The 16,731-nt window shown below is 33.2% G+C and overlaps 2 protein-coding genes and 2 long non-coding RNA genes across 4 annotated transcripts; 1 reads left to right on the top strand and 3 right to left on the bottom strand.

The window, feature by feature from the left end:
* Positions 1 to 38: 38 nt before the first annotated feature.
* LOC143221749 (uncharacterized) lies at positions 39 to 2,686 on the bottom strand. Its single transcript, XR_013011844.1, has 3 exons — positions 2,543 to 2,686; positions 1,221 to 1,365; positions 39 to 1,135 (listed from the first exon to the last, which is right to left on the bottom strand). It is a non-coding gene; the product is annotated as an uncharacterized LOC143221749 (long non-coding RNA).
* LOC143221745 (glyceraldehyde-3-phosphate dehydrogenase-like) lies at positions 2,559 to 6,629 on the top strand. Its single transcript, XM_076447220.1, has 7 exons — positions 2,559 to 3,212; positions 3,282 to 3,405; positions 4,326 to 4,441; positions 4,767 to 5,030; positions 5,224 to 5,384; positions 5,718 to 5,912; positions 6,425 to 6,629. The coding sequence occupies exons 1-7, from the start codon at positions 3,135 to 3,137 to the stop codon at positions 6,564 to 6,566; spliced, it is 1,080 nt and encodes a 359-aa protein (XP_076303335.1). The 5' UTR covers positions 2,559 to 3,134; the 3' UTR covers positions 6,567 to 6,629.
* LOC143221746 (uncharacterized) lies at positions 6,017 to 9,836 on the bottom strand. Its single transcript, XM_076447221.1, has 4 exons — positions 9,606 to 9,836; positions 8,219 to 8,441; positions 7,157 to 7,491; positions 6,017 to 7,028 (listed from the first exon to the last, which is right to left on the bottom strand). The coding sequence occupies exons 1-4, from the start codon at positions 9,664 to 9,666 to the stop codon at positions 6,856 to 6,858; spliced, it is 792 nt and encodes a 263-aa protein (XP_076303336.1). The 5' UTR covers positions 9,667 to 9,836; the 3' UTR covers positions 6,017 to 6,855.
* Positions 9,837 to 10,119: 283 nt separating this feature from the next.
* LOC143221748 (uncharacterized) lies at positions 10,120 to 15,928 on the bottom strand. The gene is made up of 3 exons (XR_013011843.1): positions 13,941 to 15,928; positions 11,790 to 12,036; positions 10,120 to 11,040 (listed from the first exon to the last, which is right to left on the bottom strand). It is a non-coding gene; the product is annotated as an uncharacterized LOC143221748 (long non-coding RNA).
* Between the last annotated feature and the right edge of the window lie 803 nt (positions 15,929 to 16,731).

The following is a 16,731-nucleotide window of genomic DNA, read 5'->3' as shown; positions in this document are numbered from 1 at the left end:
TCGAACACTTTCGAACTACATAGTATACATTCGTTCTCTCCTCTTGTAAAAATCATTGAAAGTGAATGTTGCAAAACTGTTAAATACATATAATTAATTCAAACTAATTTAAAAGTATTTTGTGCGATAAATACGAACGCGTAGTTCACGAATTAAATAGCGAAGTCATCCCCTCATCAATGATCCTTAACAAAGCAGAAATCGCCGAAGCGAAAAAGGGCCCCTGATGATCGATGATTTTCTACTATATCGGTGAAAAGCTTACGTCCATTTCGACAGTACATACAATAAGTGGTAAGTAGCAATTAGCAGTTAGTAAAAGCAATGGATAACTCTTTCAGTAACAAATTTCAATTAATATCTGAAGCAGTCATTAATTCTTACGCGAATCTAACACAATTTCTTAGATTTCCGGAAACGTCTTCGTTAGTTCTGTTTACGACACACACACACGCGCGCGCATCATCGGAAAATATTGATAAATATTGATTTCTACTAATCCGAGATCGCAAATCATTGCCCTGTTTCAATGTCGATGTCGGAAACGTGAAATCGTTTACTTGGAGAAATATTTAATGACTTTCGATTCTGATTTTCGTTTCTCTTGTATATACAGAAATATGAATATAAATGCGACATCTTAACAAATTCTACTTCATTGAAACACAGAAATATCCTTTAATTAAAGAATCGTTGAATGAAATTCAACACACTCTTTTCACGGTCCATTTTCATATAAAACAATATTTTGTTTTCTAACGAAGCGGATCTATACAACGGTGTCGCACATATTGTTAATTTCCGTTTATGTAAGAGAAAGTAATGTCCAATATTATTTTATAACAGAATTATTAATATCTCTCGAAGTAATGTTAAGTTAGATGACACGCGTGCTAGCGACCCTAACGATAATACGCCATTTTGTTCACCTCCATTCGTCCTCTGTTATGTTAAATTCCAATCCCATTTAGAGTATGACAAAAATGTGGATAATTGTTCCCCGACGCTCTCATGCACGCAACATTTTTAAAACAATTTTCAAGTGCTCGTCCGTCCTATTTAATGCTCCCGATGAATGACAGTATTTTTGTTTGTTTAAAACAGTCCAGTCCCGGGCCGACATATTAATAATATTCTGAAAATCAGAACAGTTTGTAACGAATGATTTTAATATACATGTAAACTGATCAATCTTTATATGTATTTATCTTTAAACATACTTGCGTTTTTTCTTCACTCTCGCCTCGCGCAGTCGTTGTTTCATGTTTAAGACAGGTTCCAGATCCATTTTATATTTAATTGTTACTGTTTCTCGTTTGTCTCAATCAAATTCCTTCGAGTATCGTGAAAATTTTCATGTTGTTGCTGCAAATTTATATTTTTGCTAAATTCATCTCGATCTTTCAGATACATTACAATAAAACTTAATTACATGGAATCAAATATGATTAGATTGAATTTAATTCAACTGAACTTGCATTACATTAAATTTAATTCTCGACTGCACTAATATATTATATTTAATTTAATTCAATTGAATTTATGTTAAATTACATTTGATTCAATTGATCTTGTATCAAATCAATTTTAATTAAATTGGACTTGTATTAAATGAAATGTAACTCAATTGAATTTGTATAAGTACTAAATTATATTTGATTCGATTAATCTCGTATCAAATCAAATTTAATTAAATTGGACTTGTATTAAATAAAATGTAATTCAACTGAATTTGTATTAAACTAAAACTAATTAAATTGGACTTGTATTAAATGAAATATAACTTAATTGAATTTGTATTAAATTAAAGCTAAGAGATTGAACTTGTATTAAATTAGAACTAATTAAATTGGACTTGTATTAAATGTAATGTAACTCATTTGAATTTGTACTAAATTAGAGATTTGATTCAATTAATCTTGTATCAAATATAATTTAATTAAATTGGACTTGTATTGAATGAAATGTAATTCAATTGAACTTGTATTAAATTAAATCTAATTCAATTGTTCTTGTATTAAATTAGATTTAATTAAATTGGACTTTTATTAAATAAAATGTAATTGAATTGAACTTGTATTAAATTAAAACTAATTAAATTGGACTTGTATTAAATGAAATATAACTTTATTGCATTTGTATTAAATTAAAGCTAAGAGATTGAACTTGTATTCAATTAAAACTAATTAAATTAGACTTGTATTAAAGGAAATGTAACTCAATTGAATTTATACTAAATTAGAGATTTGATTCAATTAATCTTGTATGAAATATAATTTAATTAAATTGGACTTGTATTAAATAAAATGTAATTCAATTGAACTTGTATTAAATTAAATCTAATTCAATTGTTCTTGTATTAAATTAGATTTAATTAAATTGGACTTATATTAAATGAAATGTAATTCAATTGAACTTGTATAAAATTAAATTAGAAATTCAATAGAGCTGTCCAATTAAAGTCAGTTCGTTTAAATTTACATAAAATTTGCACTGCTTCTATCACATTGAAAAATTCGATTAAATATGTGAAATTACTCACCGTTGAAATTCTCGAAGGAATAATTTTAACTTTTCAGCGAACGTTTAACCCGGCATCTCTCTGTTCATGTTGAACCGGCTTCCTCGACTGTAAATATGAGACTGGCGATCATTTAATGGTCTCACATTCTATCCTCTAGAATCTCTAGATTCTAGATTGTTGATCTTCGGTTCTCATTACCAATGACACTATACACTACAATGACCGTGCGTAAGAACTTCTATTTACACAGAAAAACAACGTGGAATTTACGACTCTCATTCAGTGCGAGGTAACGTTAAATCCGAAATATTCCGAGAGACACGCATGAACTATTTATTCTATGCGAATTATGTACATATATTCGATAAATTAGAAAATTAATTCAATTAATTAAATTGATTTTATGGTTACAATTACCATATTCGTACAATATTAATTGTTCATGTATTGTAGCGATGAGAATTCATGGTACAATATTGTTCTCACTTCATAAACAATTTCGCAAGCAAATTCGTGTTATTGATTGCGCAATGTTTGTGGCAACTGAAGTAAACCAGATACGTATCAGCTGTGTATGTAATTTAACAATTAACAATTTAATATTAACGTTATGGCGACTGTAGGAATTAATGGGTTTGGTAGAATAGGAAGAATGTGTCTGCGTGCCTGCATAGAAAAGAATATCGAAGTAATACCAACTATTTAAGTATACATACGTTTTCTATACCGAGCAAATACAAATGACATGTTTCAATAGGTTAAACTAATCAATGATCCTTATATTACAACCGATTATATGATATATTTATTTAAATACGATTCGTCTCATGGATCGTTTCCATTAAGATTGGAGTGCGAAGACGGAAATATTATTATTGAAGGTATGTCCACGTCTGCAAAAATTTTCAATCACTGTCTCACTTTTAATTATACATAATCGTAATTCGTCTTAATTCTTTCCTTTAATACAATCCAAATGCGAAAGCTTAAATGCTCAATTTTACACTAGATATAGATAATACAATTATATTAGATTGTCCCAAAAGTTTCTTTCGGAATGTGTTCCTTTAACGTTGTTAAATAAATAGAAACAATGCGATAATCTTTATGTTAATCGTTTAGTACTTCCTAACATGAATTTGCATTGCGTGCATGAATCGAAAACCAACTTGTGGGACAACCGAATATTTATTTAGCAATATTAAAACACATTCCGAAACAAACTTTTAGGACAACCTAATATCTGTGGTTGCCAGATATTATTTCAAGAATAGATAGAATTTCAAAAAATTTCAGTTTATGCATTAATTGAGATTTATAATATAGGATTAAATTCGAAATGTTGGAAAACATAATGCAATTGAACCGATATGCTATGGCAAAGCATTAGTGACCAAAACTTTATACGGCAATATCTCGAAAGTGAGATTATGTGACATGCGGCGTTCTTCCTGACAACCACAGATAAATATGATGATTTTAGACTGCGGATCTTATAATAAATATATAAATATAAATATAATATATAAAATCGTTTTGCATTGATTGTGGAAAGCAGGAATAATATAAAAATTGACTCGATCGCTTAACGACTTTGTTACATTAAAAGCAACATTACAGCATTCTTGAACGTTTTAAATCATTTCCCGTTTTTATAAAGATAATAAAGTGGATATAAAGATCCTCATTCTAATCATGATATTCATTATCTCGTATTTCACAGTACAATTTCTAATTTTGGGCACAGCTGACGATACAATGAACGATAAATAATTGTTTATAATGGTTGTTTTGATTAAAGACAAGAAAATCGCCACATCACAAGAAAAAAATCCAAACAAAATAAAATGGAAAGACGCCGGGGTTGTTTATGTAATCGAGGCCACCGGAGTGTTTAATACCTTGGACAAAGCAGGAGTAAGAAGTTTAAATTTTTACCTCTTGTTATATTAAAATTCTTGTTGAAAATCCTATTAAAATTATTTCCCATTATCTTGATTTCTCTATTTTTTGAATAATGTATATGCGTGTATGTATCTGTGCACCTTTATAAGTAGACCGCGGATGTTTATGCGCAGTTTGAAATTTTCTAGGCAAATTTTCGGAAAGTGAAATCATGTAAAATGTTATTTTCAGTGGTAGTAATCCATATAGAAATCTGTAGAAATATTATATTCTAGCATTTTTCGAACATCAGCATAATTTTTGAACGTCTGCCTAATATTCATGACTTTTTTATCAGTTACACATGGACGGTGGAGCAAAAAGAGTCGTTATTACTGCCCCTTCTGTCGACGCGCCGATGATTGTTTTCGGTGTGAATGAGGCTTGTTACGACCCAGCAAAAAGTAAAATAGTATCATCCGCTTCTTGTACAACGAATTGTGCAGCGCCACTTATTAAAGTAATGCACGAAAATTTCGACGTGATCGAGGTGATGATCAGTAGTATTCATGCGTTGACACCGTCGCAGAGAATTTTGGATGGCCCTATAGAGAGAGGAAAAGTACTGTATCATTATCATTAGACTGTGGATATAGACTGTGGAAAAATCCAAGGAGCTATTCTCGACTCACTGAAAATACTAAACAAACAATGAAAACTGCACCTTGGAATTTTTTCAGCGTTTCTATCCTCCATAAATTGATCTGCAGTCTAATTAAAATTTTACAGTGCTAGAATGCATTTTTATGATCTAGTTGTGGAGGGATGGCAGAGGAGGTGTCCAAAACATTATTCCAACATCCTCGGGAGCAGCGAAATCGTTGGACAAAATCATTCCCGACCTGAAAGGCAAGATTTCTGCAATAGCCTTCAGAGTACCGGTTCCAAATGTATCTTTATGCGACATGACTTTCAGGTAACATACGCTCTGTCACTCTATAAATCAATGAAATCTCTAAATGTGCCCATAATTATGAAAGTGGAACATATTGTGAACATTAGATAAGTGAACATAATTGTCAAAGTTATATACTACTTCGTGTTTCGAGATATTGGGAGGATAAGGATATTAAAATTAAATGAAAAAACATTTTTCACAATATCGTAAAAATTACATTGAATTCATTTAGTTTAAAATAACGTGATGTGAAATAACTGATAAGCTCATTTCTTTTCAATTTTTATTTGGACCACTTTCATAATTATGGACAGAAATATGTAATAATTTGATTAAAAATTAACATTTCAGAGTGAATACACCGACGACATACGAGGAAGTAAAAGATGCAATGAGAACAGCTTCAGAGGGTTCTTACAAGAACATCATTGGTTACACAGATGAAGACTGTGTATCGTCTGATTTCTTGAACACCATTTATTCCTGTATATTTGACTCGAAAGCTGGCATTCCTCAGACGAGTACATTCATCAAAGTGGTCGCCTGGTAATTTCGAAAAATTTTCTAACGCACTGTACAGGGTGTGTAAAAAGTCATCCGTCGTAGGGGTGCATTACTTTTTATACACCCTGTCCAAATTTTGTACACATTTCTCTCAAAGTAATTTAATTTCTTGATATTTTATAACATAGAACATGTAGGTTTCAATATTCTCTTATTCTTCCACTTCTAGCTGAATTAACCCTTAATATGCAATTAATTTGACAATACATCAATTTATTGAATATTTTCTATAGATCGATTGATAGAGAGTTTATTTGTCAGCCCCCTATCCATAAAAATGGAACTCCGTTTTCAATCGTTTATTGCTCCATTATCTTACACTCTCACTGATTACAGCACTCATTGTAGTATCATTCATTCATCCTTGATCAAATGACAAGAGATATAAAGGATTAATGCGCTTTATTTTGTGAACAATTAAAATTCGTACTACTGAAAACGAGTTACTTGATTCAGATGAAATTGAAAATCCTCTAATTTCGAAATGTTTGCAGGTATGACAATGAATATGGTTATGCACACCGTGTTGTAGATCTGGTGGAGTACATGCAGAAAGTTGATTCTGGTACGATAACTGCACAGAGTCCGGACGAAGGTGCAACAAGCAGTGCCTTAGATGCTGTAGAGTCTGTATAATGTACAGTACAATACCATTTCGAGTTCAAATAAAATGTCAAATAACTTGAAAACGTATTTTACCTATAACTATTTACATATTAGAAGATAGATTTAATTGTTTAAAAATTCTGCCTGCAGTTTCGTGTAATGTACAATATGATAAAGTTTTCATATCTGTCAAGCTTTCACAACGAGAATTGTATCCATCATAGAAAATGTCTGGTACAAGTTTTTCATCAGTTTACTAACATTAATTTAATGTAGAACATATATTACAACAATTTCATTCCTAAATTTTCTTTAACAGCTATTTGTTATCGCTAGGGCGCCATTTGCGAACATGAACCATCGGTCTCCTCATTGGCTGTTGCGTTGGATGCGACGTAATTTCTAATACTACCGGCCCGCCATTTTGCACTGGTCGTCCTCTGTTCGGTTTAACGTCAATTTCCAATTTTGGCTGCGTTGGGGGTCTGCGACCTGCAATGTTCATCATTCATTAGTTTCATTAACTAAAATAATATTACAAGATTCACCAGAAGTTCACCAGAAAGTCTGCATCTTTCTTCTGAGTATGTTCACGATATTATTTACACATGATCACTTACCATTATTGTTATTTGGACGAATATTGGTCCACACGGGGTACCTATTATTTTGTCCCGGGAACCTAATCTTCGTTCCTTGAGCGCGTCCAGTGTTTCCTGCATTCGACGAGACTGACGATTGCAGAGAGCTAACAGAAGAAGCTGCAGACGTAGCTATTTGTCCATTTTGTACTGAAGCTGACGAAGAAGCAGCCGCGTTGACGCTAAGCGATTGACTGTTAGCATGTCCCTGGTTATTGTAGATAGGATAATGCTGGCCAATAGCTTGGGCTGTTGAACCGGAGATACCGGATGCTCCTACGGCCAATGATGCTGCTTGACTTTGTGAAAGCAGGCTACAGAAATTCGTATTATTAGCAATACAATATTAAAAACAGCATTAAATACGTCCCTTCCAGAAATTCTTTCGTAAGACACATTCGGGAAGAAATACTATACATATATTCATTTTCACTTTAGCCGTACTTCTTTCTGTACTAAATGCGTCGGAGATTATTAAAGTGAAGTCTACATTTCTCCACATTTTTTCTACAATTCTACACAGATAGTCTTTATAATTTCAACGATTGTACAATAATAGGAGTTTTGGATTCAGTGATAAAATTATTAAAAGAAGAAATACTGTAGAAATTCTACAATTCTACACAGATAGAGTCTTTGTAATTTCAACGATTGTAAAATAAATAAACCAGGAGTGAAGAAGAAATATTGTAGAAATTCTACAATTCTACACAGATACACAATCTTTATAATTTCAACGATTGTACAATAAATAATCTAGGACTGATAGATTCAGTGTCAAAATTATTAGAAGTAGAAATGCATGTTCTTCACAATACATGTTCTTGAATTTTGATTTTGCATACAAAATTCGCATTCTGGCAATAGTCAATTTAACAATAAAATGTGTTCAGCTATATTGTACAATAGAAGTGATTCTAGAATATTTATACAACGTTAGTGACGAACTGTGAACATTCTAGATTTATTATTCGAAGCACTTTGATAATTACCGACGCATACACCGGTTTTCTAGGTTTTCCTGGTTATACAGAGACGTACGGATGGTTGAAGCTGTTACTCTCCGAGTAGCTAAGACCTTCGGGGCCTACTTGAAAGCCTAAAGAATGCGCATTGTTCCCGGTGTTCAAGTTTATATTCGCCGTAATCGGAATAGACAACGATCGTCCGTTCTTCGCGTTAGACCCCTTGATGACTTCCTCCGGTATGAGCTCTGGTGGTGTATTCCATCGTTGTTCGTCTTCTCTGAGAGGAACGCGATCATCTGGGGAGTGAGAAACGTTTTTAACTGACATATAGGGGACACGGTATTTTCTCGGGATCTGTATCTTCATCTTCGTTCTTCCAGTTCTAGGGTACGCGGTCGAAATAAAAGAACACATTTGTTGTCTTTTTTATTTCTAAATCAGCGAAAATTAAGTGGCATTGGACGCTGCAGTGCAATATCTATTTTACGGTATTCAATACAATCTATCATGAAAAGATTTGATATAACGTTTGATTAGACACTACTTATCTTTTCGACTGTGTGAACAATCTTATTAAAGTTGAAAGAAACTCACAGTCCGAAGATTTAATATTTTAGCAGCTTCGCGGATTGAACAAAAACTATTTTACGTTATTTAATACAATTTATCATGAAAAGATTTGATATAACATTTGATTAGACACTACTTATCTTTTCTACTCTGTGAACATTCTTATTAAAGTTTAAAGAAACTTGTAGTTCGAAGATTTAACTTTTTAGCAACATTTATTATTCTACGTTATTCGATACAATCTAATGAAAAAATTTGATGTAACGTTTGATTAGACACTACTTATCTTTTCGACTGTGTGAACAATCTTATTAAAGTTGAAAGAAACTCATAATCCGGAGATTTAATATTTTAGCAGCTTCGCGGATTGAACAAAAACTATTTTACGTTATTTAATACAATCTATCATGAAAAGATTTGATATAACATTTGATTAGACACTACTTATCTTTTCGACTGTGTGAACAATCTTATTAAAGTTGAAAGAAACTCATAATCCGAAGATTCAATATTTTAGCAACATTTATTATTCTACGTTATTCGATACAATCTAATGAAAAGATTTGATGTAACGTTTGATTAGACACAACTTATCTGTTCTACTCTGTGAACAATCTTATTAAAGTTGAAAGAAACTCGTTGTTGCACGCGTTGCACGCGTTGAACATGAACTATTCTTCGCCACTTGTTCATTTCGTTACACAGTTGTAAAACATTATTATTATTCAACTTTCAAATAGACACTTCCGCATAAAGTTGACTCTCACACGTTCACGTTCGTAGGAGGTGATTTGTCGAACAATGGGAAAACGTTGGATAACTCGAAGAACGAAATTGTTTGGACAGCTGTACAACAGAAGGTTTCAGATTCATAGTAAATGTTGTATTACCTGCCCACGCGACTATACACGCGACACCGAGTGACACCATCAAGAAACTGCTCTTGGCCATGACTAACAGAGTTCTGGCTTCCCCACGACTATCCTCCGCCCTTTTTCAAGAAGTACGAACGACCTTGAACTCCTTATTGATATTCGTCGTGTGTCCATTTGCGCAATACTTCTCGATGAATAGAGTCGCAATCACGCGGTGACTCGTCCGCACGAGAAGAAATGTGATTTTCGGGGAGAAACGATTTTGCACGGTGCACTCGCGCCGACTTGCATTCTTTTCAACAATATTGACGCGCCACCACATTAACCTCGCTGCAACAAATCTTTTCTACACGTTTTAACAATAATAAACTCGAAGAAGTACTTCAGACAAAACGAAATAGAAAACTTCAGTTCCTAAGAATGAGAAATCAGAAAATTACTAACGATAATAGAATAAAAAGGAATTTCACAATAAAATTATGCATTGCTATTTTATTAACAAACGAAAAACACTGTTCTACACAAGAAGAACCAAATTTATGGATACGCAGTTTTATTTATGCTAACAGCTTCTGTTTGCATCTTATCTATGTCAATGTCGAATAATCTTACTCATTGGATTGTCCGTAAAGAAACATGTGCATGCATAAATTGTGTGATTTTATTGTAATATTCGTAAAATTAGTGTAAACAAATCCAATTGTAAATTTTCATGAAAATTTTCTTCTTTACTGAACTAATTGATGTACAGTGAATTGTACAAGTGTTTATAAAATTTCGTGAGAGAAACACATTCCAATATCTAAAACATTAAATCACCATTAACCTCTGGTAAGTACTTCTTAATTCTTCACGACATTAATGTAGTATTCGATGTCGCAACTGCGGAGCATCACTTCCGTTTCCGCTATAATGTCAATGGCATTCCCTTGAAATTCCTTTCCACGTTATTATGCTGCTTCCTTCGTTTACTAGCTAATTATATTATTTTCCTCGTTGATTTCCTTTATATTATTTTCAGTGCTTTCCTCTTCGTTTATCGTATGATTTTATAATTTCTCTGACACGTCCGTTGCTTTCTCGAGCTGTGTTGTGTTCGAATGAAATATAGGTTGCACTTCTTTGTTAGTATTTTCATTCGAGTCTAATTTCGCAAGAGAATTAACGGGTTCAAGAGGTTTTACGACTTCCGCATTAGTTATTTGCGTCGGTTTTATTTTATTTTCATTCGAAACAATGCTCAATGGATCATCATTTTTTACTTCATTTTTAGAGTCTGACATCTGATAATGATTTGTGTCTTCGTGTGTTTCTTTTTCGCTATTGGGAATATCGATAATTATGGGATTCAATTTATCGGATGGTAACTCCACAATGTTTTCAGGCTCTATTTTCGAATGATCACTTGATGTTGGGCCAGATGGAGATGCGCAAGATGTTGCTTTAGGTGCTGTACAGAAAATTTCACCAGTTTAGAATGTTTTAGTGGAAGTCTTGGAATAAAGAAAATTTTTTTTATATGAATATTATCGAGGTATCTTCTAATTTGTATTTTCACTTGAACATTTTCATTTACTCGTTGACGTTGTCATTATCCTAAATTAACTTTCATTCATAATAGATCTGTCCAACCTTTGGCCAGGTCCTCGACTCCTTCATTCGGCGAAGGTGGGAGGTGACGTTCCCCCACTATTTCATACGGTCGTACGAGACTGGTGGGGACCGTGTAGCTCGCGACGAAGAAGTTGGACAGGCTTGACTTATACAGGGTGTCTCAAAATTCCTTCAACAGCCGGAAATGGGAGGTTCCTGAGATCATTTGAAGCAACATTTTCCTTTGCAAAAATATTTCCATTTCCGGCTGTTGAAGGAATTTTGGGACACCCTGTATAATAAGTAGACAGCGGATCTTTATGCAAAATATATATATATATATATATTATCTAAGCGAATTGTAACAAACTTGAGCGAAATAGAAATTTGTATTCTTTCTTAATATGTTTAATGGTTTCAAAATAATGTAACAGTATTTTGAAATTCGTCCAATGTTTTCACTGTTTTCAATTACACCTACTCATTATTGTCATAAAATAAATGCATCAAATCAGCTGTCTAATTAAATAACACTCATTATATTGCAGGTTCTTTTTTAAAAAGTATGATCAAACTTTTAGTGTGTTCTTTGTATGCCATTGTTACCTTCAGTGAGATCTGTCAGCAATTTTGAGTATTTTTTCCTGGTTTTCCTTTATTGTTTCGGCTTTGTTCATTAACACCATCATCTTGTTGGTAGCGTCTATGAACAAATTACTAAACGGGACTGTCGAGATTAGCACCAATCAAGAACGATGAGAATGTGGTTCCCCAGGGAAGTCTAATACAGATGACCTTGAGTTTCTAATTATCTCGCTGTTAATTATGACATCATGACCCGATAGTGGTTTACCTAAAACAAAAGTATGTATGTAAATACTCATACATGACTTGAAAAATATTAAACTCCATATCATTATGTACGTGCAAGTATTTTTTAAGAAAAAGACAGTTATAAAACAAACTGTTCACTGCTCGCAAGAAATATCGAAAAGCGTGTAATGGAATAATGTAAAAAGTATATGTGTATAATAGTATAAGTGTAAAATTGTAAGTGTATATAAAAGCACAAAAGTATACAAGTATATAAAAGTGTATAAAAGTATATAAGTGTATAAAAATATATATGAATAAGTCACTAACAGCGTTAAGTAACTCGACAAAGAATAAAACGATATAAAAGCGCGAACGGGGAATTTTGTTCGTGGCAATAGATGATCTCAGATTTTCGAGTACCATTGTGTATACAATTTGTTGTCCATAAATAATGTTAAGTCACTCACGGATGTGAATTATCTTAAATTTTTTATACCGCTTTTTTACGTAGAATACCAACGTCATCGCATTGAAAGTTTTTTTTCTGCGAATCAAACGGATTTCTCGCCGAATTCAAGTTACGACAGGCACATGTGTAATTTCGTTTTTTTTTCGTGTCAGATTCAGAGAGCAAACCGACCAAGTATAAGACACTAATAATAAAACACTTTTTTAAAAATTGTCTGAATATATTTTCATTATATTTCAATTTTTTCTTTATCACGAATATATTAACATATATTAATTATGATTTTAAGATTATATTTATACTGAACATATATCAGAGATACACATATTGTTTAATCGTGCACTTGACTAAACCGATCACTGCCGGTCAATTGACCGGTTTCATACTTTTCATTTCACAATTATTGAAACTATGAACTTGGTTACATGAAAATTGATTTGACAGATTTTTTACTCAGGCACATATTGCAACAAAAATTGCACAGAATCTAAATAAATAGAGCCTTGTCATTTTTGTAAAGCTAATTGTAAGACATTTTAGTCGCTTTTAGTGCTCGGTAGGTTTAGTGTTAAATTATATTGAGTTGGAAAGAAAGTTCGTAGCGGTTTCAAATTAAGAATCTAATGTAAGATAAAATTAAGGTATTTATTCATATGTTTATTCAATAACACGAGAAGTTACCTCAAAAATGGCAAAAAGTAATAGAGCAGAATGAAAAATATGTTATTGAATAAATCTATGAATAAATATCTGAATTTTAGCTTTCAATTTTAATTTACAAACGCTACGAACTTTCGTTCCAACCCAATATTACTCTTTATGTGATCATTATTAATTCGATGTTCATTACCCAGGTCGGAAACTATTTACCATAGCACTTAATATACACATTTCCTGTAGTGTACTACAGTGCAACATTATCTGAAAAATCTGTGCGTCATTAAATATCCGTGAACTGTCGGGCAGTTGTAAAAAAACATAGCATTTAATCATAGGAACGTCTGATCGATCATAACATAATCGTTGCTACGTTAGCTTATTAAATGATGCACATGAATTTCTCAGTTTTAAACAATTACGCAAATGATTCACATTGCTCGTTCTTTAGAAGCATATTATTCATTGTTACGTCACTCCATTGTACATATTTTTAGCAAAACTATTGCATTTCAATGTCTAAACTCTTTTTTCACGCGGAAAATACGTTCCTCAAAAAATCTACATATAATAGAATGGGAAATTTGCTCCACAAGTTGTTCAAAAAACGTGTAAGATAAGTAAAGAAACATATTTCGCTCGAAAAACCATGTAAAAAAAAGAGTGACATGTGAAAATTGGTATGTAAATAACATGAACAGTTTCATTTGAACATTGAAGTACTACGAATCATTTATAGTCGTACATCGAAGTTTCTAACATACGTAAAATAATATTGCGATTACCCATCGCAGAAGAAAATATGTAAAAATTACCTTTAGCGTCGTGCAGCGATAGGAAAAGGACCATGAGCGTTAAAATTCCTGTTTTCGACATGATGGTCTTCCTTAGTCCCACGTATTTAAGTTGTCACACGTAAACGAAACTCGCACTGAACATTCCATCTTCAACGTTCGATTTATATACCTGAAAACCCTAAAGTAACATGGCGACAACAACACGCAGGCTATTAGAGGTCGCGTTAACGAAGCTTTCCAAATGAGAATCTTATCTCTAGAAGAACTGTACATACAAACATTTAGCTGCATATCCTTCTGCCCTTCTATAATCAGGGTTTCGTAAAATTTCACAGATTACACGATAAGCCCAAACAGGTAGCAAAGCAAAACCCCTCACCATGGGGTTGTGCAAAAATTCTATTTACATAAAAATTTCGAATGTAGTGGGTTTCAAACCCACTTCATCCGAAATTTTTATTTAACACTAAAACTACCGAATGGGTCAGAATGACTGGTTCCAGATTTTTTCTTTTAGAAATATTAATATTAGAAATGTTTCTCTGTGAAATTTTTTTTAGTGAACTTCTTTACTGAAGCACATTTAAACGAAACTCAAACGAAATCTAAATAATATACAACACGGCAAGTTGACATAAGCGTGGTAATAAAAAAAGAGCACAGTAATTTGTCCCAGTATCCAGAATTATCTTGTACTGCATAAAGATCTGCAGTTGAATTACAACCGCGAAGGCCGCTGCTAAAATAAATATTGGAACATGTTAAAGAAAGCCATACAACGAAGAGAGCTTGCTGAAACCGGAAGATAACTGTTCATTTCTTTCATGGCCCCTACAAAAGCCTGACGAAGTTGGCTGTCCACAGCGAGTCTCAACTCGCCCATAACCAGCAGCGATTAGTCAACAAGGCTGTTTATTAATCCACAAGAATTTCTGCATCGTATACAATACTCAGTAAAATTAATGAAAAGAAAATTAAAACAAATGATCTGCGTCGCGAATTTCCAGCAGCATTGCTCCTAGATAAGTTCCGTCGACTGTGGACGTCCGAATGACGCCGTCTGGGGAATACCCACTTGCGAAAGTTGATTACCTTCTGCGTATTAATCCGCAGAGGCTTTGGACAGCCGCTCGTTCCGTTTCACGAAGGCGTTTATTGTCTCTGAAACCAAGGTACATCTGCCTCTCGGGTTCAATGTCAAGACGCGCAACCTACTCGTGGCTTAGGTGTACTATACGCAACACACACACAGGCGCGAATCGAGGAACAACCATGCTCGTCCATTGTTTCTGCTTATGAAACGATCGTCGCGATACTTCCTTTTGTTCCCCGATCAACGGTTTGATTTTTTTGATGATACCGCTCTTGTCTTTCGGCAATTGTCTGGTGAGCGCGAATCTAGATATACTAATCTACTACCGTATGGTAGTAGTTTCAAGGTCATCGCGGTGAACATAATGTGGGAATTCTGTTCGCAATCGTCACGCGCACGAATTTCAATCTGCGTCTTCGCTGAGAACGGAACCAACAAATTTTCGTCGACTTCAGATTTCAAGGCGGTAGACTCGTTTCCAGGATTGCGAGGGTTCGGGATTCGCCTTCTCATTTCTCGATAATACAAAAATCAGTAGTCAATAACGCTAGATAAAAGATCGATCTAGGACGCTATCTCCCTCAAAAGTCCTATTTGTTTATTATTACCACGCTTATATTAACTTGCCGTGTTGTTGTTGTATCCGTCAAATCTTGTAATCGAACTTTAAACATCTTCCCATAATTCAATCTCGCTGAAATTTTGTATACACACTTGCTTCCGATGACAATAAAAGTAGAAAATAAAATATATAAAAAAACTTTTTAAAAACCACGCTTATATTAAAATGCACTAGAAAGTAGATAATAATTTTTTTCCCGGTTCTCCATAAAATACCGCTTTTATTTATACTCACTAATGTAATGATTTTATTTAAATTTATATTAAATTTTTCTATCTATTCCGACACTAATTTTCTAACAGAAGATATTTTGAACTATAATTCCTTAAAGGAGAAAAATATTATTAATCATTTAACTGGATTCGGTATTTAATGGAGAACCAGGAAAAAAATTATTTCCTCCTTTCTAGTGCATTTTAATATAAGCGTAATTTTTAAAAAGCTTTTTTTATATATTTTATTTCGTCTACGAGGCGTAATTTGCATTACTCGGCAGTATGTAGCTATGAAAATAGCTAATGCGCAGTTGTATGCTTCCAAATAATGCAAATTACGCTGCCGAACAGTGCAAATTACGCCTCGTAAACGATAAATAGGATTTTTGATGGAGATAGCGCCCTAGATCGATCTTTTCTCTAGCGTTTTTTACTACTAAAAATCCCCGTGTTTATATTATCGTGAAATGAGAAGGCGAATCCCGCTCCCTTGTAACCCTGGAAAAAGGAGTCTACCCTCTCTTAAACATTTTATGGAGAAGCGAAATGTCATTCGAAAATGACAAGCATAGTAAATGAGAGAAGCGACTCGAAAACAGCAAATGTGTGCCCATAATTATGAAACAGATCTATGTGAAAATTTAAGAAAAATGAGTTTATCAGTTATTTCACATGACATTGTTTTAAACTAAATGAATTCGATGTCAGATAGTGCTTGTTATTTCAAAACTATTTTATTTATTCATTATTGCTTTAAACCGATAGGTTTATTTAGCAAGTACATACAATGTTACATGTAACTTTATAGAATTCATTCAGTGTTAATATCCTTCTCCTCGAAATATCTCGAAACAAGAAATATATGACAGACTACTTTCA

The sequence above is a fragment of the Lasioglossum baleicum genome, chromosome 3 (genome assembly GCF_051020765.1).
Source record: "Lasioglossum baleicum chromosome 3, iyLasBale1, whole genome shotgun sequence".
NCBI classification, from domain to species: domain Eukaryota; kingdom Metazoa; phylum Arthropoda; class Insecta; order Hymenoptera; family Halictidae; genus Lasioglossum; species Lasioglossum baleicum.
Note: the sequence above shows the minus strand (reverse complement) of the source record. Positions and strands in the feature narration are given on the sequence as shown.